The following is a 23,813-nucleotide window of genomic DNA, read 5'->3' as shown; positions in this document are numbered from 1 at the left end:
CTATGCAGCACCCTCCAGCCGAGATCCCCCAGGTACATGGGAAGAACCCCCTCGTAAAGGGACTTCCATTGGGGACCCTCCTCACCTCCGGGTGGAAAGACCGACCGCCATGGCATGTTGGGACGGTGGGCAAGGAAGTGGAGGGTGTGGAGCAGCAGCCCATACAGATACCTTCTTGCATCCCTGAATGGGACTGTGGGTATCGATGAGAGATGGCTCAAGTTGTGTGGACACGGCTCCCGGAGAAGACTGCGGGGTGTTATGACCACAGCCCCCTCCTTCTTGAGAATCGCAAGATCGCTATTAATTCGGGTCTTGGACGCAGGAAATGAGAGAGAATCCTCAAGGTTTTGGAATGTGTCCTGGCCCCTCAGCAAGACAAAACCATGGATAACGGCCATTGTTTCTTGGAGACACCTTTGTGGATTGGGGACTGGGCTACGTGCAAGCCCTCGGGGCACCGTGGGCTGGGTGACGGGGAGAGATTGCATCATCCACCAACCTGATTGACATCTTCAACCCTGCAAGTCAGGATAAAAGAGGAGCTGTAGGAACAGCCCCCTTCAGACGCACCAGAAGACACGCTAGTGATCCCGTAATAGCGGGCAGCCATTTGAAGGAAGCCACGTGCGTTCGGTTCCCTTGCCTGGGAGCCGGTGGCGGGTATCACAGAAACAATTTTCTTGAACTAACAACGGGGAACCAACTCCCCCGACTCAACGGATTGGCCTCATCAAAAGACCCGGGCAAGTTTCTTTTCTCACAAATCTCTCTCTCTCTCCAACAAGTGAAAACCCAGCGGTCCCCAAAAAAACCAGAAGCCTGCAGGAACTGAGTGACTTTTATATTTCCAACGGACAATATATTACCCCCTAGACAAACAATAGAGCTACTTCTTATTGATGATTATTACTATACCCGCGCTTTAGATTGAGTATTGACGACATATATTATCTGAATGTTTGTATTAACCTTGTTTTTGTGCCCCTTTATAAATAAAAACTTTAAAAAATTGTACCATCAGACTTCAACGGACCTCTCTATCTTTGCTGGTAAGTGACCCAGTTACGGGGTACGTAACAGGGGCCTGGGCCCAACAAGCAGCTCGGCCTGAGTTGGTCCACACACCTAAGCCGCACCGACATCCACTGAGGTCGGGCAAGGGTCGGCCAGGACTCCGCCTTCCACCAAAGGAGGGGATTCCCAGCCTGAGGCGACCATGTTCCAGACTCGCAATAGGTCCTGATAGAAGCCGGGCAGACTCCGCAAAGCAGCACAGCTGACGCCCGCCGGTGGTAGCCGCATGTCTTCGTGAAGACAGCAACCCCTCTGGAGGAAAAAAGTCACCAACACGTGCCACCTGGGGGTGCTCGGTGTACAGGAATCTCTGCAGAGTCCTGAGGCGGAGAGCTGCCAGTCGCGTTCGAACGCACACCAGCGACTGTCCGCCCTCTCCCACTGGGAGACTCAAGACCGCTGCAGAGACCCAGTGTTTCCTGTTGCCCCAGAAGAAGTCCACTAACTTCCTCTGCATTCTTGCAACAAACGGGGCAGGAGGGGCCAAGGGGACCATCCGATACCACAACATGGAGGCCACCAGCTGCTTTATGACCACCACCCTGCCTCGATAGGAAAGCACCCTGAGAAGGCCTGACCAGCGCCCCAGCCGGGCCAAGACTTTCGTCTCCAGGTCCTGCCAGTTCGCCAGCCAGGTCTCCCCAGAAGGACTCGGGTAGACTCCCAGATAGAGGAGGCGCCTAGTGCTCCACTCAAAAGCTCTCATCTCCTCCGGCAGTGAGTCCACCTGCCACTGACCCACTAAGAGTCCGGAACATTTCGCTCAGTTGATCCTAGTGGAGGATACCGCCGAGAAAACTTCTTGGCACTCGTGCATCTTCCGCAGGTCATTGGGATCTGTCATCATGAGGAGTACATCATCGGCATAGGCCGAGAGGATGACCTCCATGTCCGGTTCACGCAGAACCAGACCTGTCAGCCTTCGCCGAAGAAGGCTCAGGAATGGCTCGACACAAGTCGTGTACAATTGACTGGACATGGGGCACCCCTGACGTACTCCTCTCCTGAAGGGAATGGGCGCTGCCAGTGATCCATTGACCTTAACAAGGCACTCTGCGGCAGAGTATAGGAGCCGAACTCAGGCCACAAAGTGTGGTCCGAGCCCAAAGGCCCGCAGAGTGCCCACCAGGAAACTGTGGTCTACCCGGTCAAACGCCTTCTCCTGGTCAAGAGAAAGAAATGCTGCCCGGGACCCAGTCTCCTGCTGCAGATGGATCAGGTCCCATACTAGGTGGACATTGTCCTGGATGGAGCGGCCCGGGACCGTGTAAGATTGGTCAGGATGAATCACCTGTCTCAGTACTGAACCAAGATGGTTGGCCATTGCCTGGGCGAAGATCTTGTAGTCCACGCACAAGAGGGAGACTGAGCGCCATTTCTTTAGCAGGCGGAGGTCTCCCTTCTTGGGCAGTAGGACCACAACAGCTCTCCGCCATGAGAGGAGGCTCTCCCCTAGAACAAGGCAGTAATCAACCCCCAGGACATCCCAAAAAGCCTGATAAAACTCCACACTCAGACCATCTAAGCCAGGGGACTTACCCCTCTTGAGTTGCCGAAGGGCAGTAGATAGCTCCTCCCGAGTCAGGGGAACATCCAGACTCACTGCATCCTCTGGGCTCACCTTTGGCAAATCTTCCCAGACCTCACTGCACGCCCCCGCATTTGACGGATCTGGTGAGAATAAGGACCGATAGAAAGTGCGGACTTCTTTGATAATTTCGTCGGGGTCCGTGATGGAGGAGCCATCAGCAGCCAGTAGCTCCACCAGCTGCTTTTGAACTCCCAGCCGCTTCTCCAACGAGTAGAAGGGTGAGCCGCGGTCCAAATCTTGCAGCATTTGGATCCACGACCTCACATATGCACCTCGGGACTGCTGAAGCTGCAGATTCCCTAGTGCGTCCTTCTTTTCCTGGTATTCCTGCCACAGTTGTTGGTCTCCAGCTCTCTCAAGCCACTCAATCTCAGAGCCCCACCTCTTTGTCGAACCCCTAGTGTACTCCTGACATAAAAACCGGATGTGGGCTTTGCCCACATCCCACCACAGCCGTAGGGAGCAGAACCCAGAATGCTCGGAATGAATCCCTGAATCGGCTGTCCTCCAGCAGCTGGTTGTTAAAGTGCCAATACCCAGATCCCACCCGAGGGTGCAGAGGAGTAAATTCCATCCACATAAGGTGATGATCCGAGCACGACACCGGCCGCATGGAGGACGCCGACACGCGGGAGACATAAGCCTGAGAGATATATTGGCGGTCTATCCAGGAACCCCCCTCTAGATCTTCTGGAGAAGGCGCTAGAGTCGGGGTGAAGATTCCGCCAGCTGTCCACCAAGTCAAAGGAGCTGACTAGCTCCTTTAACTTTTTTGCCGCTGCTGGGTTGCGTTGGAGGCCCGAGCGGTCCTCCACCTCAAGGGTACAGTTGAAGTCTCCCCCGAGGATGACACAGTCCCCAGGATCGATGGAACTCAGCAAGGTGGACAGCTGACAGAATAGGCGCGTCTGCATCACCCTGCGCCTTGGAGCATACACGTTGATAAAATGCAGCGGTACTCCATCCAGGCACACAGCCAGGTGGAGCAGACAGCCGGGCACAACATCTTGGACTTCTACGATTTCTAGCTGAAAGGTTGGGGCCAATAGGATCGCCACTCTGCTGGAGTTGGAGCTAAGGTGACTCAGGTAGACCCCGCCCTGCCACTCCAGAAGCCAAGCGGACTCGTCCCCCGGGGTGGTATGGGTTTCCTGCAGGAAACTCACCACATATCTCCCATCCCTGAGGACTGAGAGATTGTTATATCTGCGGAGAGAGCCCCTGCTACCGTTTACATTAAGACTAGCTATGGTAAGTTTCATGTCGGGAGAACACTAGGCCTCAGCACCAGTCCCCTTCCCACTGAGAGCGGTGGCGCCCTCAGCCGCACTACACCGAAGAAAACCAAAAATATTCTTTGCTTTCCGGGCCCGACTGCTACCATCTCTACCCTGTGACCCACCATCTCCCAAAGGAGCGAGGCTGCTTTTCACCCTGATGTCCCTCACCAGGTCATCCAGGAAGGATTTCAGCTGCTGTCTGTCATTCCCCGACACAGCATTCTTCTTCCCCTTCCCCTTCCATCTGAGGATGACTCGCAGGGACTTCACCAGCCTCGGCATGCTAGGCCAGCGAAGCGAGGCTAGTTTAGGCCGATGCTTTGCACCCACAGAGGAGTGAATAAACTCTCTGATCTCCTCCACTGGTATCAATGGGGATTTCTCAGGAGGGGTGAGGATGTCCATTGTCTTGCTATCAAAAGAGTCTCCCTCCAACCCCTCACTACAGACAGATCCCCCATCTTCCTCCTCATGTATTGTATAAGGTGGCTGCCCTTGTAACCCACACTGCGCAGCGGGTACCTCCCTCATACCTTCCCCCTCCACCATCACATCAGTCTTATCCACAGTTACGACGATGGGGGGAAAATCCCCAGGGACTCCCTGCAGGCCATTAGTTGATGGGGTCGGCATGCAGGTTATATCACCCTCCCCAGGAGACAGGTATGAAGGGAACCCCAGCAGCCTGATGCTGACAGTGAGAGAGCTTGGTCTCCTCTCTGCTCATACTGTTTAATACACTTGCCTCCAGGGAGGCGCTTACTGCTAAGTCCTGGGTGGAGGGCTCCAGGTCTGTTTTAGTTGTGCAAACAGGCCTAGCACTAGCTTCCTGCACAACCACACCACCTACCACAGGACTGGTAGCTACATCTGGGGATTCAGGGTTAGACACACCTTCCACCCGGATTCCCACCCTTTCTGGGACTCTCCCGCATCTACATTCCCTTCTCTTCTTTAAGCCGGAGGAGCACACAGGTGCGGGATTCACCGATGGAGCGTTACTCCCCGCTTCCATCACCCCGTCCGACTGTGCACTTCCCCGAGCCACCCACTCCACTTCAGGACAAATGGGCGTGAGCTCTGCGGTCTCGGTCTGCGGACCGAGTCTGCGGACTTCTTCAGGTGTTTGGATTTCTTCCTCGCTTTCCTTCCCCACACAGGCTCCACCTCGTCCCTCGCCTGAACCTCCCTGCACGTAGCCTTAGGATCACCTGCCTGAACCACAGGGGTAGGAGCAGAGACTGGAACAGATGTAGGAATAGGGACAGGGGTAGAGACAGGGTCAGGGGCAGGAGCAGGGGCCGGCACAGGTGTAGGAGCAGGAATGGGATCAGGGGCAGAGGTAGCTGGGGCACTAGTTCCCGAAGTGGACTCCCTGGGTTTTTAGGTGCTCGGGCAGTCCCTCCGAAAGTGCCCACCTCCCCGCATGCATGGCACCGTGGGCGCTCAGAGCTCCAATACACCTGATAATCTACCTCCTCGTGCTGGACAGTAAACCGGCCCTCAACTTCGTCCTCCCTTTCCAGCTGTATGAATACCTGTCGCCGGAAAGAGATTACGGTCCGGAGGGTGCGTCTCCTGAATTTGTGCCTGATGGCAGTTATTTCTGACCTTACTTGCCCCAAGCGTGCTAGTGCGGGAAGCAGGTCCTCGTTGGGGATGAAAGGCTTTACGTGACCGAGGACAATGCGTTGTGTGGGAGCTGTCACTAGCTCCATCTGTAAAAAGACAGATCCCCCTACTGAGGGCCCGATGCACCGACTCATCATTCCTCAGATAAAACACTGCCTTCCTGAACTCTTTCTCAGTGGCCAAAACACCATCTCTCCCCAACAAGTCCTCCATAGCCTCCGCGCATTTTTCCAGGGTAGTTCCAGGACGCAAAATACATTGCACCCCGCGTTCCACTTTCACCGACCGAAACAGGGCGTTGTCCGAGGCTGGAGAGGCAGCCGCCTTGGCATAACCCCCCGAAGGCCTGTGACTCCCTGTAGACCAGTCCAGCATGTTGCTTCTATGTCCCAATCGAGAACTAGATGGTGGTGCTGCTTATAAAGTCCTGGAGCTAGTTGAATAACTGGCCGGAAAAGTTTGTACTCGACAGTACCTTGCTGGCTCAGTGCCAGAAATTCCAACGCCAGGAAAGGCTCCGTTAATCCTGCAGAACTTCCAGGCCATGAGAGGTCGAGACGTCTCAAACGATGCTTCGGCTCCTACACTGAATGTGAGTCATGACGATAGAGATGGAAGGAGGTTGTCCCGATGTCAGTGAGGGAACAACGGCGTTTGTCTCCGGTTTTTGGAGCGGCTTCCTGGCGAATTGCCAGCGGCCACAGCAGGGTGCTACGCTGTTCGCAGCTGTCAACGAGCCCCGTCCAAACTGGCAGAAAAAACTCCAAACGAAGCTTCCACACTAAACCAGCCGCTCACTTAGATGTCCAAGAGACGTTTCAAACCAACTCCAAGTAACTCACGACCTTAATACAGCAGTTTTCCCTCGATTTCTCCCAGCGTATTCTGAACAGCTCCACTCTGTGTCTGACCCTGGGAGTGTGTGATGGGACATCGTAGAGGGAGTTTCACTCCGACTAACTGCTGGGAGTGTGTGATGGGACAGTGTAGAGGGAGTTTCACTCTGACTAACTGCTAGGAATATGTGATGGGAGATGTTCTCTGCCTTACCTTGGGTTAACCTGACTAATTGGGATGTTCAGTCTCTGAGCTATGTCTTCCATCGTCTCATTCCCCTCGGAAATGATCCCAACGCCCTTGGCAATAGCCTTGGCAGTGATGGGGTGATCCCCCGTGACCATGATCACCTGTGGAGAGAGGCAGGCAGATGATAGGTTGGTAGTATTTCCCAGGGCACAGGGAAGGGTACAGCGGGTGTTCTGGGGTCTCACCTTGATCCCAGCGCTCCTGCACTTGCCCACAGCGTCAGGGACCGCAGCTCGAGGAGGGTCAATCATCGACATGAGGCCCACAAAGCACAGAGTTTGCGTTGGAAAATTCATCTCATCTGCGTCAAAGGGAAAGCCAATGGGGAACTGTTCGGGGGAGAGGCTGAGGTGACAGAAGCCTTGAGGGAGGGAGAAGCACAGGTAAATCACTGGAGGAATGCTGCAGATCAGCTAGCATCTATGAAGGGGAATAAATAGTCAATGTTTCAGGACGAGACCCTTCTCCAGGACTGGAAAAAGCCAATTATCAGAATGTGGGGGAGGGGAAGGAGGACGTGTTAGGATTGGGTGGAGGGGTGTGTGAGTGTGGATCGAGTAGGAAGCAGGGAGGGGATAGGTGGGAAAGCTGAAGGTCTGAAGAAGAGGGAATCTGATAGGGGAGACAGACCATGGGAGAAAGGGAAGGAGGAGGGGCACCAGTGGGAGAAGACGATGGGCAGGTGAGGAGAAGAAAAGGCATGGGGGGGAGCCAGAACAGGGAATGGAAGAAGAGAGAAGAGGGGGAGTTGAATGGGGGGGATAAGGAGGGTGCAGGTCAAGGAAGAGAGCAGGAGAGTATGCCGGCCAGATTCCCCAACAGAAGCATGCACAGTAAGATCCCAGGTAATCCAACGTACCTCCACTGAGACAACAGTCTTCACCCTCCCCTCACCCACATACACAATGCACAGGAAGATCCCAGGGATCCCTTCGCTAATGGGTACAACAACATTCCAAACCGTATCACTCCCCCCACCCACTTTCACAGCAACAACCCAGTTACTTTCCCTAGTCCACCCTTGACATGCAGTAGAAGATCCCAGTGCATCTTCCCTCCTCTGCCCTCATCCCTCATCTCCCTCCTGACAGTCAGCCTGATCACACACCCACAGGCAAAACAGTCCAGTGGAAGGCGATACTCACCCAAGACGCGCTCCCCAAGACCCCCCAGCTCAAGGTAGGCATTCTGGAAGGCTTCACGCATCTCCTGGTCCAGGGGAGCCTCCTGGCCATGCATCAGGATGGTGGAGCAGCGGTCAAGGATCCGTTCTGGGGCTCCCTTCATCACCAGCAGGTGATGGGGCTCGGCTGAGCCCTCGCCGGCTTCCATCTTGTGGATGGAGAGCTGAAGAGTGGGTGGGGTGGGGGGAAGGAGGGATGAGGAGGGAGGTGAGGATGGTAGTGACAGTCTCACAAACAACCCCCTCCCAATCTTCCCCCTCCCGACGGTCAGCTCAATTCCCCTGCGCCCATCCACGTTGAATGGGTTAATGGCTGAGGAGCATTTGATGGCTCTGGGCCTGTGCTTGCTGGCGTTTGGAAGAAATAGGGGAAATCTCATTGAAAAATATCAAATATTGAAAGGCTGAGACAGAGTGGACATGGAGAGGATGTTTCCTATAGTGGGGAGTCTAGGACCCCAGAGGGCACAATCTCAGACTGGAGGGACATCCATTTAGAACAGAGATGAGAAGGAATTTCTTTAGCCAGAGGGTAGTGATCTACGAAATTCATTCAATTACAGTTGTGGAGGCCAAGTCATTGGATACATTTAAAGCAGAGGTTGATTGATTATTGATTAGAGGGTGGGAGAAGTTAAGAGATTGGGGTTGAGAAGGATGGTAAGTCAGCCATGATGGAATGGTGGGGCAGATTCGATAGGATGAGTAGCCTAATGCTGCTCTGTGTCTTATGGTCACTCTGTCCCCTGCCCAACTGCCCACTCTACTCCTCCCTCCTCCACCACACTCCCCTCACCCCATGCCAAGAGCCAAGGTCCTGGCTCTCCCTGCGGAAGGGGAGCAGGCTCCTACCTGGTACTTGTTGGTGGAGTTGAAGGGGATCTCGGTCACCTTCGGGCTCTGCTCACGCATCTCCCGCACGGAGCCGCAGGAGAGCTCAATGCATTTCAGCAGTGCTGACTCCGATGCATCCCCGGCCGTCTCACGCTGCAGGAAAGAGGGGCAATAGGTGGTTACAGGCCTGCGGAGCCTTTCCTCCATTGCATCCACTGTAATGATTATCTTTACCAGAATCAGGGTTAACATCACTGGCTACGTTGTCATATTTGTAGTTGTATGGCAGAGGGAATGGGGAGAGAGAGAGAGAATGGGAGGAGAGAGAGGGAGGAGGGGAGAGGGGGAGAGAGGGGGGAAGGAGAGAGGGGGAGGGGGAGAGTGGAGGGGGGAGAAGGGGAGAGGGAGGGAGGGGGAAGGGGAGGAAAGGGGTGAGAGAAGGGAGGGGGTAGAGAAGGGGAAGGGGAGAGAAAATGGGGAAAAGAGGGAGAGAAGGGGAGGGCGAGAGAGGGGAAAGGAAGGGGAAATAGGGAGAGAAGGGGGAAACTAGGGGAGAAGGGGTGGGTCTGGGACTTGGGGGAGGTGAGAGAGTATGTGGGAGTGATGTGAGAGGTAGGTTTGGGTGGGAGGAAGGTGGAGAAAGAGATGTTGAGGGGTGGTGGTGGATCTGACTGAGAGTAACACACCTTGGAAATGGACAGGTGCTCCTGGCCGGGTTTGAAGACAGCACGGTTACAGAGAGCCGCGATGCGAGAGAGTGCACTCCACGTGGGTGAAGTCTTATCAAAGGCCGAACCTGGGGTGTCAACGACAGGAAGGTCACACATGCAACTCTACCACATGGCTGCACAGGGAGATCCCATCAAATGCCAGCAGCTTGGGCGTCGACATTGTTAAAACTTAGATATAATACAATTTGTCCAAACCCTCCCTCGAACCCATCCTTCCCCGATCCCCATCCTTCCCCATCTCCCTAAATCCTCCCTGTCCCTCTAAACCTCTCTGCAAGCCTGTATAGCCCTTCCCCCTCACCAAAAACCTTCCCCATCCCTCTAAAGCCCTCCCTGTCCTCCTAAACCCCTCTCCATTCCTTTAACTGCCACCCCGCCCCACAAAAAACACCCATCACACTAAAACTACTCCCCATCCTAAACCCCTCCTCATCACATACACCTCTCCCCAACCCTTCAATCCTCCCAGACATTCTCTCTCTCTGTAACTCTCCCCTTTCCCTCAACACTCTCCCCAGCCCAGACTCCCTCCATCTCCCTGTCTCTCTCTCCAACCTGGACACCCTCACTCTCACTGTAACTATCTCCATTCCAGACTCCCACACTCTCCCTGCACCCTCGCTCTCCCTGTGACTCTCTTTCCCTGCACCCTCACTCTCCCTGTGACTCCCTCTTTTCCTGCACCCTCACTCTCCTTGTGACTTGCCCCAGTCTGGACACCCTCACTCTCCCTCTCAACTACTCCATACGAGGACAGGAGGCAGTGCTCCCTGTGAGGTCTCTCAGGCAGAGATGCGTCTAACGGCTGTACCGCTCTGATCCTCTGTTGTGTCCGCCTCGTGTATTTGATTGTCAAACCACATATGTGCGACTGTCATGCGGTTCTGTGTGAGTGTCCCCGTCTTGTCCGAGCAGATGGTCGAGGTGGACCCCAGGGTCTCGACCGCTTCTAGGTTCTTCACCAGGCAGTTCTTGCGAGCCATTCTCTTGGCCGTGAGGGTCAGGCAGACCTAGGCAGAGTGAAGAGTGTGAGTGGGGAGTGGGAAGTGTTGGGGGAATGGGGTGCGGGCAGAGGATGGATGGAGACGGGTGGGGGAGAGGGGGGTGTTGGGGTAGGGCACAGAGAGGGAGGGAGGGAGGGGGAAGATGGGGTGGGAAGGAAGGATGGAGGGAAAGGGAGTGGAGAAATGGGGTTGGGAGGGAGGGGTGGGAAGAGGGGTACAGAATGTGCCTAGAGAGAAGAGGAAATGGAAGCAGACACAAAGAAAGGAAAGAAAAGTAGGGAAAGAATCAGAACAAAGGATTGGGAGGGAAATGTGGGGAGACAGGGGGGGCATGGGGGAGAGTGAGAGAGGGATGGCACGTACAACAGCACAGTGAGCCCCATTACCTTCCATCCCTTCAGCGCCCCAGAAATGACCATCTCCTGCCCTCCTGTCCAACACCCCGACTTTGACCGCACTGAGCCCTGAGCCCTGAATCCAGCTTACAGTGACGGTGGCCAGCAGTCCCTCAGGAACATTGGCCACGATGATCCCGATGAGGAAGATGACAGCCTCCAGCCAGGTGTAGCCCAGGATGAGGGAGAGCACGAAGAAGGTGACGCCCAGGAAGACGGCCACGCCTGTGATGATGTGGATGAAGTGCTCAATCTCCATGGAGATGGGAGTCTGACCCACCTCCAACCCTGAGGCCAACGTGGCAATGCGGCCCATAACAGTCCGGTCTCCCGTGAAGATCACCACTCCCCGGGCTGTTCCTGCACATGCCAGAGGTCCCAGGTCAAAGAACATCAGAGAGTCAACAAAGCATACTTCACCAACACAAAGAGCTTGGTTTAGACACAGAGTGAAACTCCCTCTACACTGTCCCATCACACACTCTCAGGGTCAGACACACAGTGAAACTCCCTCTACACTGTCCCATCACACACTCTCAGGGTCAGACACACAGTGAAACTCCCTCTACACTGTCCCATCATGCACTCCCGGGGTCAGACACAGAGTGAAACTCCCTCTACACTGTCCCATCACGCACTCCCGGGGTCAGACACAGAGTGAAACTCACTCTACACTGTCCCATCACGCACTCCCAGGGTCAGATACAGAGTGAAACTCCCTCTACACTGTCCCATCACACACTCCCAGGGTCAGATACAGAGTGAAACTCCCTCTACACTGTCCCATCACACACTCCCAGGGTCAGACACAGAGTGAAACTCACTCTACACTGTCCCATCACACACTCCCAGGGTCAGATACAGAGTGAAACTCCCTCTACGCTGTCCCATCACACACCCCCAGAGATAGATACAGAGTGAAACTCCCTCTACGCTGTCCCATCACACACTCCCAGGGAAGGGTTGCAATGGAAAGTGGTTTCTTCTGCCCTTGCAAACTGCTTGGCAATGGTGCAAGGGTATATCCATGCCCTGGGAACTGTGGAAAAGGTACACATGGTCTCTCTGGGTTCTATAACAGTGTTACAGGCACCACTTGGTCCTGAATCCTTGACTGGGATGGGAACACTTTAGTTTATGTTACTGTGTTAGTCCCTATGATTGTTGTGGTACTACAGAAGGTGATTTGTAATAAACATGCACACAATGGGCATTTTATTGAGTGCCTTCTGTATCTAATGAAGTGGCCACTGAGTGTATGTTTCTGATCTTCTGCTGCTGTAACCTGTCCAGTTCAAGGTTCAACATGTTGTGTGTTCAGAGATGTTGTAATGCATTTGAGTTACTGTCGCCTTCCTGTCAGCTTGGACCAGTCTGGCCATTCTCCTCTGACATCTCTCTTTAACAAGGGGTTTTTGCCCACAGAATTACTGGTGGACGTTGTCCCTTTTGTTTTCCACGCCATTTCCTGTAAACTCTACAGACTGCTGTTGTGAAAATCCCAGCAGATTTCGGTTTCTGAGGTTCTCAAACCACCTCATCTGGCACCAATAATCATTCTGAGGTCAAGGTCACTCTGATCGCATTTCTTCCCCATTCAGGTGTTTTGGTCTGAACGACAACTAAACCACTTGACCATGTTTTCATGCATTGAGTTGCTGACAAATGATTGGCTGATTAGATATTTGCATTACAGGTGCACCGAATAAAGTGGCCACTGAGTGTATTTCTGTGAAAAAAGGGAAAGGGTTACAAATCAGACACTGAATTACCTTCCACACAGTTGGTACTGAAGAAGGCAATATTCCTGGTCTCGAGTGGATTGTCGTTGGTAAACTCTGGGGATCGGGTCTGAGGTTCAGACTCTCCTGTAAGTGACGAGTTATCAACCTACCAAAGTGGAAGAGAGAAATGCATCAGTATTGGCAGTGTCCATATTATCAGTGATGGAACTTTTCCCGAGAGGGTGTCATTCATCTCAGGGCACAGGTTCCTGTGGCTGCAAAAAAAGCAGGAGGAACATAAAATGGCAGGTCAGAGGTCCTCCACAGTAGAATAAGGATTAAATGGCAAGATAATGGGAAAAGATGAAATCAGACACAGTGTAACACTCCCTCCAGACCGTCCCATCACACACTCCCAGGATCAGACACAGAGTGAAACTCCCTCTACACTGTCCCATCACACACTCCCAGGGTCAGACACAGAGTGAAACTCCCTCTACACTGTCCCATCACACACTCCCAGGGTCAGACACAGAGTGAAACTCCCTCTACACTGTCCCATCACATACTCCCAGGGTTAGACAGAGTGAAACTCTCTCTACACTGTCCTGTCACACACTCCCAGCATCTCCTCTATCTGGGAGTCTATCTGAGCCCTACTGGGAAACCTGGCTGGCGAACTAGCAGGACCTGGAGACGAAAGTCATGGCCCAGCTGTGGCGATGGTCAGGCCTTTTCAGGGTGCTTTCCTATTGAGGCAGGGTGGCGGTCATAAACTAACTGGTAGCCTCCATGTTGTGGTTCTGGATGGTCACCTTGGCCCCTCCTGCCCCTTTAGTTGTGAGATTGCAGAGGAAGTTGGTGGACTTCTTCTGGGGCAACAGGAAACATTGGGTCTCTGCAGCAGTCTTGACTCTCCCAGTGGGAGAGGGCTGGTGTGCGTACATACGCGACTGGCGGCTCTCCGCCATAGGGCTCTGCAGAGATTCCTGTACGCTGAGCACCCTCCCAGATGGCACATGTTGGCAACATTCTTCCTCTGGAGGGGCTGCTGTCTTCACAAAGATATGCGGCTACCACCAGCGGGCATCAGCCCTGCTGCTTTGCGGAGTCTGCCCGGTTTCTATCAAGACTTACTTAGAGTCTGGAACATGGTTGCCTCAAGCTGGGAATCCCCTCCTCTGGCAGAGGGTGGAGTCCTGGCCAACCCTTGCCCTACCTCAGTGGATGTCGGTGCGGCTCAGGTGCGTGGACTGACTCAGGCTGAGCTGCTTGTCGTGCCCAAGCCTCGCAATCTTCTCCGAGATCTGAGTCCACACAACTTGAGCCATCTCTCCTCGACACCCACAATCCCATTCAGGGATGCAAGTAGGAGGTATCTGTATGGGCTGCTGCTCCACACCCTCCACTTCTTTGCCCTTGTCCACCGTCCCGACATGCCATGGTGGTCGGTCTTTCCACCCGGAGGTGAGGAGGGTCCCCACTGGAAGTCCCTTTATGAGGGGGTTCTTCCCATGTACCTGGGGGATCTCGGCTGGAGGCTGCTGCATAGAGCGGTGCCCTGCAATAAGTTCTTCAGTTTGTACATGGATCTCCCACCCGCATATCACTTTTGCGAGCTGGAGGAGACCATGTACCAGATGTCCGTGGAGTATGTGAGGCTGCAGCCTCTTTTTGTATATTTGCGTGGGTTGCTTCTCGCCTTCTGCTTGCATTTTAGCCCCACCCTATTTACATATGGTCATCCAATAAGGAGGGGGCATGGAGGGATGAGGATGTCCTTGTTAACTTGCTCCTGGGGCTGGTGAAATCAGCCATCCGAGGGTTTTGGAAACGGGTGGCGGGAGGATCTCCCCAGGAAGACTGCCTGGCAATGTTTAGGGGGTATGTTCGTGCCCGGGTGAATATTGAACAGGGACATGCACAGTCCACAGCGACCTTAGAGGCATTCCGGGACCGTTGGGCTCCGTGGGGTGTAAATGCCATCATTGATAGAGATGTCAACATTTTGGTGTAATGTGTATTGTCTATTTGTAGTGAAGTAATTGTGTTAGTCACTGTTTTGTATATATTTTATAGTACCGATATTTGTAATAAAGGAATTTTGTACAAAAAAGGGTCAGTCAGAGAATGAAACTCCCTCTACACTGTCCCATCACACACTCCTGGGGTCAGACACAGAGTGAAATTCCCTCTACACTGTCCCATCATACACTCCCAGAGTCACACACAGAGTGAAACTCCCTCCACACAGTCCCATCACACACTCCCAGGGTCAGGCACAGAGTGAAACTCCCTCTACAGAGCAGGGTTTAGGATTTCTTTGTCATTGGGATTTTGTTTGGGAAAGGTATGACTGGTACAAAAGGGAAAGATTATGCCTGAGCCTGAGGGACCAATATCCTTGTGGGCAGATTTGCTCGAGCTGTTCTGTGAGGTTTTAAACTAATTTGACAGGGGGATGTGAACTGGAGTGATAGGGCTGAGGATGGGGCAGCTCATTTACAAACAGGGACAGTGTGTAGTGAGGCTTCTTGCAAGGACAGGCTGGTGATAGGGCAACTTTGCATTCAATGGGCTGAGTTGCAATGTAAAAATCAGGATAAGATTGAAAAGGTTGACAAATAAAAGACTGAATCCATGCAGTATATGGAATAAGGGAGAGGAATTTGTAGTGCAGTTACAGATTGGCATGTATGATGTTGTGGGCATCGCTGAATCATGGCTGAAAGAAGACTATAGCTGGGAGCTTAACATCCAAGGAGACACAATTGTTCAAAAGTGCAGACAGTTAGAGGAGGAAGAGTGGCTCAGTTGGTAAAAGATTAAATCAAATCCTTAGAAAGAGGTGACAGAGGATCGGAAGGTGTAGAATCCTTGTGGGCAGAGTTAAGAAACTACAAGGGTAAAAGACCTTGATGGGAAGTAAAACCAGGCCTCTGAACAGTAGGAAAGATATGGGCTACCACTCACAACAGAACATAAAATGTTCATTCAAAGGGCAATGTTGTGATAGTCATGGGGGATTTCAATATGCAGGTAGATTGTGTAAATTACCTTGGTGCTGCAACTTGAGAGGAAAGTTTTAGAATGCCCCAAGATGTTTCTTTAGAGCAGCTCGTGGTTGAGCGCAATTGGGGATCAGCTACTCTGGATTGGGTATTGTGCAATGAAATGGAATTGATTAAAGAGCTTAAATTAAAGGAACCCTTAACGGTAAGTGATCATAATATGATAGAATAATTCACCCTGCAATTGAGAAGAAGCTAAAGTTACATGCATCAGTATTACAGTGGAGTAAAGGGAATTACAAAGGCATGAGAGAGGAGCTGGCTAAATTTGATTGGAAGGGGACCCTAGTAAAGATGATGGCAGAGCAGCAATGGCCGGAATATCCGGGAGCAATTTGGAAGGCGAAGGATAGATACATCTCAAAGATGACAAAGTAGTCCAAAAGCAGGGTGATGCAAACATGGCTAACAAGAGAAGTCAAAGCCAACATAAAAGCCAAAGAGGGGGCATATAATAGAGCAAAAATTAGTGGGAAGTTAGAGGATTAGGAAGCTTTTAAAAAACAACCAGAAGGCAACTAAAAAAGGAAAACAAGTAATATGAAGGAAAGCTAGCTAATAATATTAAAGAGGATACCAAAAGTTTCTTCAGATAAATAAAGAGTAAAAGAGTGGTGAATGTAGATATTGATTCACTGGAAAATGATGCTGGAGAGGTAGTAATGGGGAACAAGGAAATAGCAGACAAACTGACTAAGTTTTTGCATCAGTCTTCACTGTGGAAGGCACTAGTAACATGCCAGAATTTCAAGAGTGTCAGGAGGCAGATGTGAGTGCAGCTGTGTTTAATAAGGAGAAGATTCTTGGGAAACTGAAAGGCCTGAAGGTGGATAAGCTACCAAGATCAGATGGACTACACCCAGGGTTCTGAAAAGAGATAGCTGAAGAGACTGGGAAGGCATTAGTAATAATCTTTCAAGTATCACTAGATTCTGGAATGTTCTGGAGGACTGGAAAATTGCAAATGTCTCTCTACTCCAAGAAGGGAGGGAGGCAGAATAAAGGAAATTATAGGCCAATTAGTTGACCTCAGTGGTTGGGAAGATGTTGGGAGTCCATTGTTCAGGATGTGGTTTTGGGATACTTGGAAGCACATGCCAAAATAGGCTAAAGTCAGAATGCTTTCCTTGGGAGAAAATCTTGTTTGACAAATTTTTTAGAATTAGAAACATAGAAAACCCTCAGCACAATACTGGCACTTCAGCCCACAAAGTAGTGCCGAACATGTCCCTACCTCATAAATTACTAGGCTTACCTATAGCCCTCTATTTTACTAAATTCCATGTACTTATCCAAAAGTCTCTTAAAAGACCCTATCGTATCCGCCTCCACCACTGTTGCCGGCATCCTATTCCACACACTCACCAATCTCTGAGTAAAAAACTTACCCCTGACATCTCCTCTATACCTACTCCCCAGCACCTTAAACCTGTGTCCTCTTGTGGCAAACATTTCAGCCCTGGGGAAAAGCCTCTGACAAGGGATTTGGACCAGTTGGAGGAATGGGCTGAAAAATGGCAGATGGATTTTAATGCAGGCAAGTGTGAGGTATTGCACTTCGGAAGGTCAAACCAAGGCAGAACATACAAGGTAAATGGTAGGACACTGAGGAGTGCAGTAGAACAGATGGATCTGGGAATACAGATACATAATTCCCTAAAAGTGGCATCACAAGTAGATAGGGTTGTAAAGCGAGCTTTTGGTACATTGGCCTTTATAAATCAAAGTATTGAGTATAAGAGTTGGAATGTAATCTTGAGGTTGTTGAGACCAAATTTGGAGTATTGTGTCCAGTTTTGGTCACCTAATTACAGGAAGGATATTAATAAGGTTGAAAGAGTGCAGAGAAGATTTACAAGGATGTTTCCGGGACTTGAGAAACTGAGTTACAAAGAAGGTTGAATAGGTTAGGACTTTATTCCCTGGAGTGTAGGAGAATGAGGGGTGATTTGATAGAGGTGTATAAAATTATGATGGGTATAGATACAGTGAATGCAAGCAGGCTTTTTCCACTGAGGCCAGGGGAGAAAAAAACCAGAGGCCATGGGTTAAGGGTGAAGGGGGAAAAGTTTAAAGGGAACATTGGGGGGTGGATTCTTCACACAGAAGTGGAGGGAGTGTGGAATGAGCTGCCAGATGAAGTGGTGAATGCGGGCTCACTTTTGATATTTAAGAAAAACTTGGACAGGTATATGGATGAGATGGGTTCGGAGGGATATGGTCCAGGTGCAGGTCAGTGGGACTAGGCAGAAAAATGGTTCAGCACAGCCAAGAAGGGCCAAAAGGCCTGTTTCAGTGCTGTAATGTTCTATGGTTCTATGGTTCTATCCACACGATCAATGCCTCTCATCATCTTGTACACCTCTATCAGGTCATCTCTCATCCTCCGTTGCTCCAAGGAGAAAAGGCCGAGTTCACTCAACCTATTCCCATAAGGCATGCTCCCCAATCCAGGTAACAGCCTTGTAAATCTCCTCTGCACCCTTTCTATGGCTTCCACATCCTTCCTAACAAGCAGAAGAGACAAAGGAGAATTGGTGATGTTGTGTACATAGATTTTCATAATGCCTTTGACAAGGTTCCACACATGAGGCTGCTAAACAAGAGCTCACAGTATTACAGGAAAGATTCTAACATGTACAGAACATTGGCTGATTGGCAAGAGGCAAAGTGTGGTAATAAAGGGACCGCTTTCTGATTAGCTGCTCATGGCTCATGGCTGTTCTGCAGGGGTCAATGTTGGGACCACCTCTTTTGACATTGTAGGTCAATGTTTTGGGTGACAGAGTCCATGGCTTTGGGGCCAAGTTTGTGGACGATAGAGATAGGTAGAGGGGCAGGTTGTGTTGAGGAAGCAGGGAGTCTGCAGAAGCACTTGGACAGATTAGGAGAATGGGCAAAGAAGTGGCAGATGGAATACAGTGTCAGGAAATGTATGGTCAGGCACTTTTGTAGATGGAATAAAATTTAAATTATTTTCTAAATGGAGAGAAAATTCAAAACTCAAAGATGCAAAGGGACTTGGGAGTCCTCATGCAAGTTTCCCTAAAGGTTAATTTGCGGCTCCATTCAGTGGTGAGGAAGTCAAATGCCATGTTAGCATTCATTTTAAGGTGACAAGAATACAAAAACAGCAATGCATTGTCAAGGCATTAAGGTACTGACGAGGCCTCACTTGGAGCACTGGGCCCCTTTTTTAAGAGAGGATGTACTGACATTGGAGAGGGTTCAGAGGAGGTTCATGAGAATTTCCAGGAATAAAAGGCATCATATCAGGAGCAATGGATGACTCTGTGCCTGTACTTGATGAAATTTAAAAGAATGAGGGGGTATCCCACTGAAACCTATTGCATGCTGAAAGATCTGGATAGAGTGGATGTTTCCTATGGTGGGGAAGCCTAGGTCCCGAAGGCACAGCCTCAGAGGGATGTCCATTGATAATGGAGATGAGGAGAAATTTCTTTAGGGGGAGGATAGTGGATCTCTGGAATTTGCTGCCATAGACAGCAGTGGAGACAAGGTCGTTGGCTGTATTTAAGGTGGTGGTTGATAGATGCTTGATTAATCAGGGTGTGAAAGGCAACAGATAGATAAGTGATGATGTAATGGTGTAGCAGACTTGATGGGCCAAATGGCCTAATTCTGCTCCTATGCATTATGGTCTTATAGACACAGAATGAAACTCCCTCTACACCATCCCATCACACACTCCCAGGGTCAGACACAGAGTGAAACTCCCTCTACACTGTCCCATCACATACTCCCAGGGTCAGACACAGAGTGAACCTCCCTCTACACTGTCCCATCACACACTCCCAGGGTCAGACAGAGTGAAACTCCCTCTACACCATCCCATCACACACTCCCAGGGTCAGACACAGAGTGAAACTCCCTCTACACTGTCCCATCACACACTCCCAGCATCTCCTCTATCTGGGAGTCTACCTGAGCCCTACTGCGGAGACCTGGCTGGTGAACTGGCAGCACATGGAGATGAAAGTTGTGGCCCAGCTGGGGCACTGGTCAGGCCTTCTCAGGGGGCTTTCCTATCGAGGCAGGGTGGTGGTCATAAACCAGCTGGTGGCCTCCATGTTGTGTTACCGGATGGTTACCTTGACCCCCTCCTGCCCCCTTTGTCATGAGAATGCAGGGGAAGTTAATGGACTTCTTCTGGTGCAATAGGAAACACTGGGTCTCTGCAGTGGTCTTGAGACTCTCAGTGGGAGATGGCGGACAGTTGCTGGTGTGTGTACGTACGCGACTGGTGGCTCTCCGCCTCAGAACTCTGAAGATTTCTGTACGCCGAGCACCCTCCCAGGTGGCACGTGATGGCAACATTCTTCCTCTGGAGGGGCTGCTGTCTTCACGAAGATATGTGGCTACCACCGGCATCAGCCATGCTGCTTTGCGGAGTCTGCCCGGCTTCTATCAGGACCTACTGAGAGTCTGGAGCATGGTTGCCTCAGGCTGGGAATCCCCTCCTCTGGCAGAGGGTGGAGTCCTGGCCGACCCTTGCCCTACCTCAACGGATGTCGGTGCGGCTCAGGTGTCTGGAACGACTCAGGCTGAGCTGCTCGTCAGGCCCAGGCCCCGCGACCTTATCTGAGAGCCAAGTCCACACAACTTGAGCTGTCTCTCCTCGACACCCACAGTTCCATTCAGGGATGCAAGTAGGAGGTATCTCTATCGGCTGCTGCTCCACACCCTCCACTTCCTTGCCCTTGTCCACCGTCCCGACACACCATGGCTCCAGGTCTTTCCACCTGGAGGTGAGGGAGGTTCCCAAAGGAAGTCCCTTTACGAGGGAGTTCTTCCCATGCACCGGGGGATCTGGGGTGGGGGCTGCTGCATACAGCGGTGCCTTGTAATAAATTCTTCAGTTTATACATGGATCTCCCACCCGCATGTCACTTTTGCGAGCTGGAGGAGACCATGTACCAGATGTACGTGGAGTGTGTGAGGCTGCAGCCCCTTTTTGTATATTTGCGTGGGTTGCTTCTCGCCTTCTGCTTGCATTTTAGCCCCACCCTATTTGTATATGGTCATCCAGTAAGGAGCGGGGCATGGACGGATGAGAATGTCCTTGTCAACTTGCTCCTGGGGCTGGCGAAAACAGCCATCCAAGGGTCTTGGAAATGGGTGGCAGGAGGATCTGCTCGAGCAGCCTGTCTGGCAATGTTTAGGGGATATGTTCATGCCCGGGTAAATATTGAGAAGGAACACAGGCAGTCCATGGCGACCTTAGAGACGTTGAACTCCATGGGAGGTTAGTGCCATCATTGAGAGGAATGGAAACATTATAGCTTAATGTTGTTTGTCTAGTAGTTGTGGTGTAATTGTGTTATTCACTGGTTTGTATAAATTTTAGCAATGAATTTGTAATAAAGAGATTTTACAAAAAAAAAGGTCAGACAGAAAGGTCTACACCGTCCCATCACACACTCCCAGGGTTAGACAGAGTGAAACTCCCTCAACACTGTCCCATCACACACTCCCAGGAAGTTTTGAAAGGCAATTGGCTGGAGGCGAATATACCACTGAAACAAATGATTAAGACGGCAATTTGCAGCAGCTACTATGAACCAGCACATTCTGGGGATATGGGGGACAGTGGAGCAGCTGGAGGAAACCCAGAGGGTTCTGTTGGATGGGTTTATGTGCACAGAGTGTCCTTTGGTGAGGGTTAATATTTACACAAAGACACGGTGGAGGGGTTGGGTTTGGTCAACATTTGGAGGCTTTAGCCAACATTGCTTAATATTTATTAGAGTGATGGAGTTATAGATCACTGCAGCACAGAAATTGGCCCTACAGCCCACCTAGTCCCTCCTAAATTACTATTTTGCCTAGTCCCATCTGAAGTATAGCCTCGCTGTACTCCTCCCCTCCAAGTCCTTAGAGCACTGCATAGCCCTCCAATCCACATCCTTAATCAAACGTACCCTTCAATCCATGTTCTTATCTAAAGCTCTCTTCGAAAATGTAGTCAAACCTGCATCCACCACTTCTGCAGGCAGTTTGTTCCACACTTGCACCACCTTTGAAGTGAAGGAGGTTCTCCTGAAATTCCCCTTAAGCATTTCAATTAATTTATGACCTCTATTACCTTCTGCATGTGTTTCTCTGGCGTTCTGTCTGTATCTTTCTCTCTCTCACTCCCTCTGTTCTTCATTTCCTGTCTTTGCCCTGCTCCCTGCCCCCTGCAACCCCAACCCACTGATCCCCGCCCCCTGCCCCTGACTCACCGCCCTCTGACCTCCTGCCCCCTGCCCCTCACCTTGCAGCCATGCGAGGAGATGATGCGGAGATCAGCCGGAATTCGGTCACCCCCTTTCACCTCCACCAGGTCACCGGTCACCACGTCCTCTGCATTGATTTGCACCTTCTCACCTTCTCGGATAACCAGGGCTTGCTATGGAGAGAACATGAGGTTGAGGAACGGGGAGAGTGGAGAGAAGGAGAAGGAAGGAACAATGGTGGGTGCCGGGGCAGGTGGGGGTGTTGTTGAGGGGAATGTGTGAATTATCTTGTGTCTCCTCCCTGCGAATCTCTCCCATCCTGCAGTTTGCCAACGTGAACCTTCACCAGCCCTCTCCTCCACCTGGGCATCCTGATGCAGGCCTTTGACCCAAAACGTATACAATCCATTTTCATCCACAGACGCTGCTCAACCTCCTGAGTTCCTCTGGCTATTTGTTTGTGCACCCTACCTGATGATCTGTGACCCCAAACTCACCCTGTCAATCTGTGACGCCAAACTCACCCTGTCAATCAGTGACCCCTAACTCACCCTGACTGTCAATCTGTGACCCCGAACCCGCCTACACTGGCACCTCTCACAACCCCCTCCCCTCTCCGAAAAGCTCGTCTCCACCTGCCCATTGTACAAGACCCATAATTGCCTCACCTAGAAACTCCACCTCCAAAAGCCATGCCCTCACACAATCCTCTCACAAGCCACCCATCTCCCAGAACATCCCCACCCTTCTCTCAGAACCCTCCCACCCAACTCCCAGAAACCTCCACCCTGTCTCCCAGAACCCCATAACTCTTTTCTCAGAAACCCCCCCATCTGTCAGAAACCCCACCCATCTGTCAAAAATCTCCACCCATCTCCCTGTACCCCCCACTCTTCTCTCTGAAACCTCACTCATCTCCCAGAACACCCCTCACCCACCTCCCAGAAATCCCCCACCCTTCTCTCAGAAACCCATAACCCTTTTCTCAGAATCTCCCACCCATCTCTCAGAAACTCCCACCCTTTCTCTCAAAACCCCCCACCCATCCCCCATAAACCCACCTGGGGCACCATGCTTTTGAAGGAGTCCATGATTCGAGAACTCTTGGCCTCCTGGTAGTAGGAGAAACAGCCAGTGATCATCACCACGGCCGCCAGCACGATGCCCAGGTACAGCTGTGGGCAGAACAAGTCAGAGGGTACCATCACTGGGGGGACGAGAAGGCAAGGGTCCTGGCAGGGGCCTCAGGGCTCCAGTGAGGGGCTGAATATACAGGGATAGGAATGCTCAGCTCCTCTCTAAACACTTCAGCACTCCTCTCTCCCCCTGCACACCACGCGGTAGATCTGAAGAGATGAAAACAACTGTGGGGGAGGGGCAAATGTAAGCTGCTGTACAGGGTGCAGTAATGAGGTTGTGTGAGGAGAGACTGTCAAGGAAGGCCTCAGGACACAACTTCAGAGGTCAAGGATTGGGATAGGGAGTCAGGTTAATGATTGGGTATTAGGCCAGGGTCAGAGGTCAGGGATTGGGACGGGGAGTCAGGTTAATGATTGGGTATTAGGCCAGGGTCAGAGATCAGGAATAGGGATGGAGAGTTGGGTTAATGATTAGGTATTATGCCAGGGTCAGAGGTCAGGAATTGGGACAGGGGAGTCAAGTTAAAGATTGGGTATTAGGCCAGGGTTAGAGTAGAGGGATTGGAAATGTTTCAGGGACTGATATTAGGTGCTGGGTGAGGGTTAGAGGAAAGGGGTTTGGGTTGGGAATGTGAGATGGTTCAAACTCAGGGATTGAGTGTTGGGTCGGAGGAGAGGGGTAAGGGAAAAGGGAGGGATCAAGGGTTGAGGTTTGTGTTTGTGATGAGGTCATATTAGATTCAGGGATCTGGACTGGAGGATTGGGTTGGTGTGAGTATTGAAGCTGGAGTCAGAGGGTGGGTGTTGGGTGAGGGTTTGGGAGCAGT

At 51.5% G+C, this 23,813-nt stretch overlaps 1 protein-coding gene across 1 annotated transcript in view; it reads right to left on the bottom strand.

The window, feature by feature from the left end:
* The window catches only part of LOC140731928 (sodium/potassium-transporting ATPase subunit alpha-2), a 56,295-nt gene that overhangs the window by 19,596 nt on the left and 12,886 nt on the right, over nt 1-23,813 (bottom strand). The window contains exons 5-14 of the mRNA XM_073053918.1: nt 22,909-23,022; nt 21,886-22,020; nt 12,586-12,703; nt 10,905-11,173; nt 10,226-10,424; nt 9,370-9,479; nt 8,702-8,836; nt 7,812-8,013; nt 6,852-7,027; nt 6,631-6,767 (exon numbers count right to left, since the gene is read on the bottom strand). Coding sequence (XP_072910019.1) covers nt 6,631-6,767; nt 6,852-7,027; nt 7,812-8,013; nt 8,702-8,836; nt 9,370-9,479; nt 10,226-10,424; nt 10,905-11,173; nt 12,586-12,703; nt 21,886-22,020; nt 22,909-23,022 — 1,595 coding nt within the window. The remainder of the gene's footprint in view (nt 1-6,630; nt 6,768-6,851; nt 7,028-7,811; nt 8,014-8,701; nt 8,837-9,369; nt 9,480-10,225; nt 10,425-10,904; nt 11,174-12,585; nt 12,704-21,885; nt 22,021-22,908; nt 23,023-23,813) is intronic.

Source organism: Hemitrygon akajei, chromosome 8 (assembly GCF_048418815.1).
Source record: "Hemitrygon akajei chromosome 8, sHemAka1.3, whole genome shotgun sequence".
Lineage (NCBI taxonomy): Eukaryota > Metazoa > Chordata > Chondrichthyes > Myliobatiformes > Dasyatidae > Hemitrygon > Hemitrygon akajei.
The sequence above is the reverse complement of the archived record's forward strand: the minus strand, read 5'-3'. Positions and strand labels throughout refer to the sequence as shown.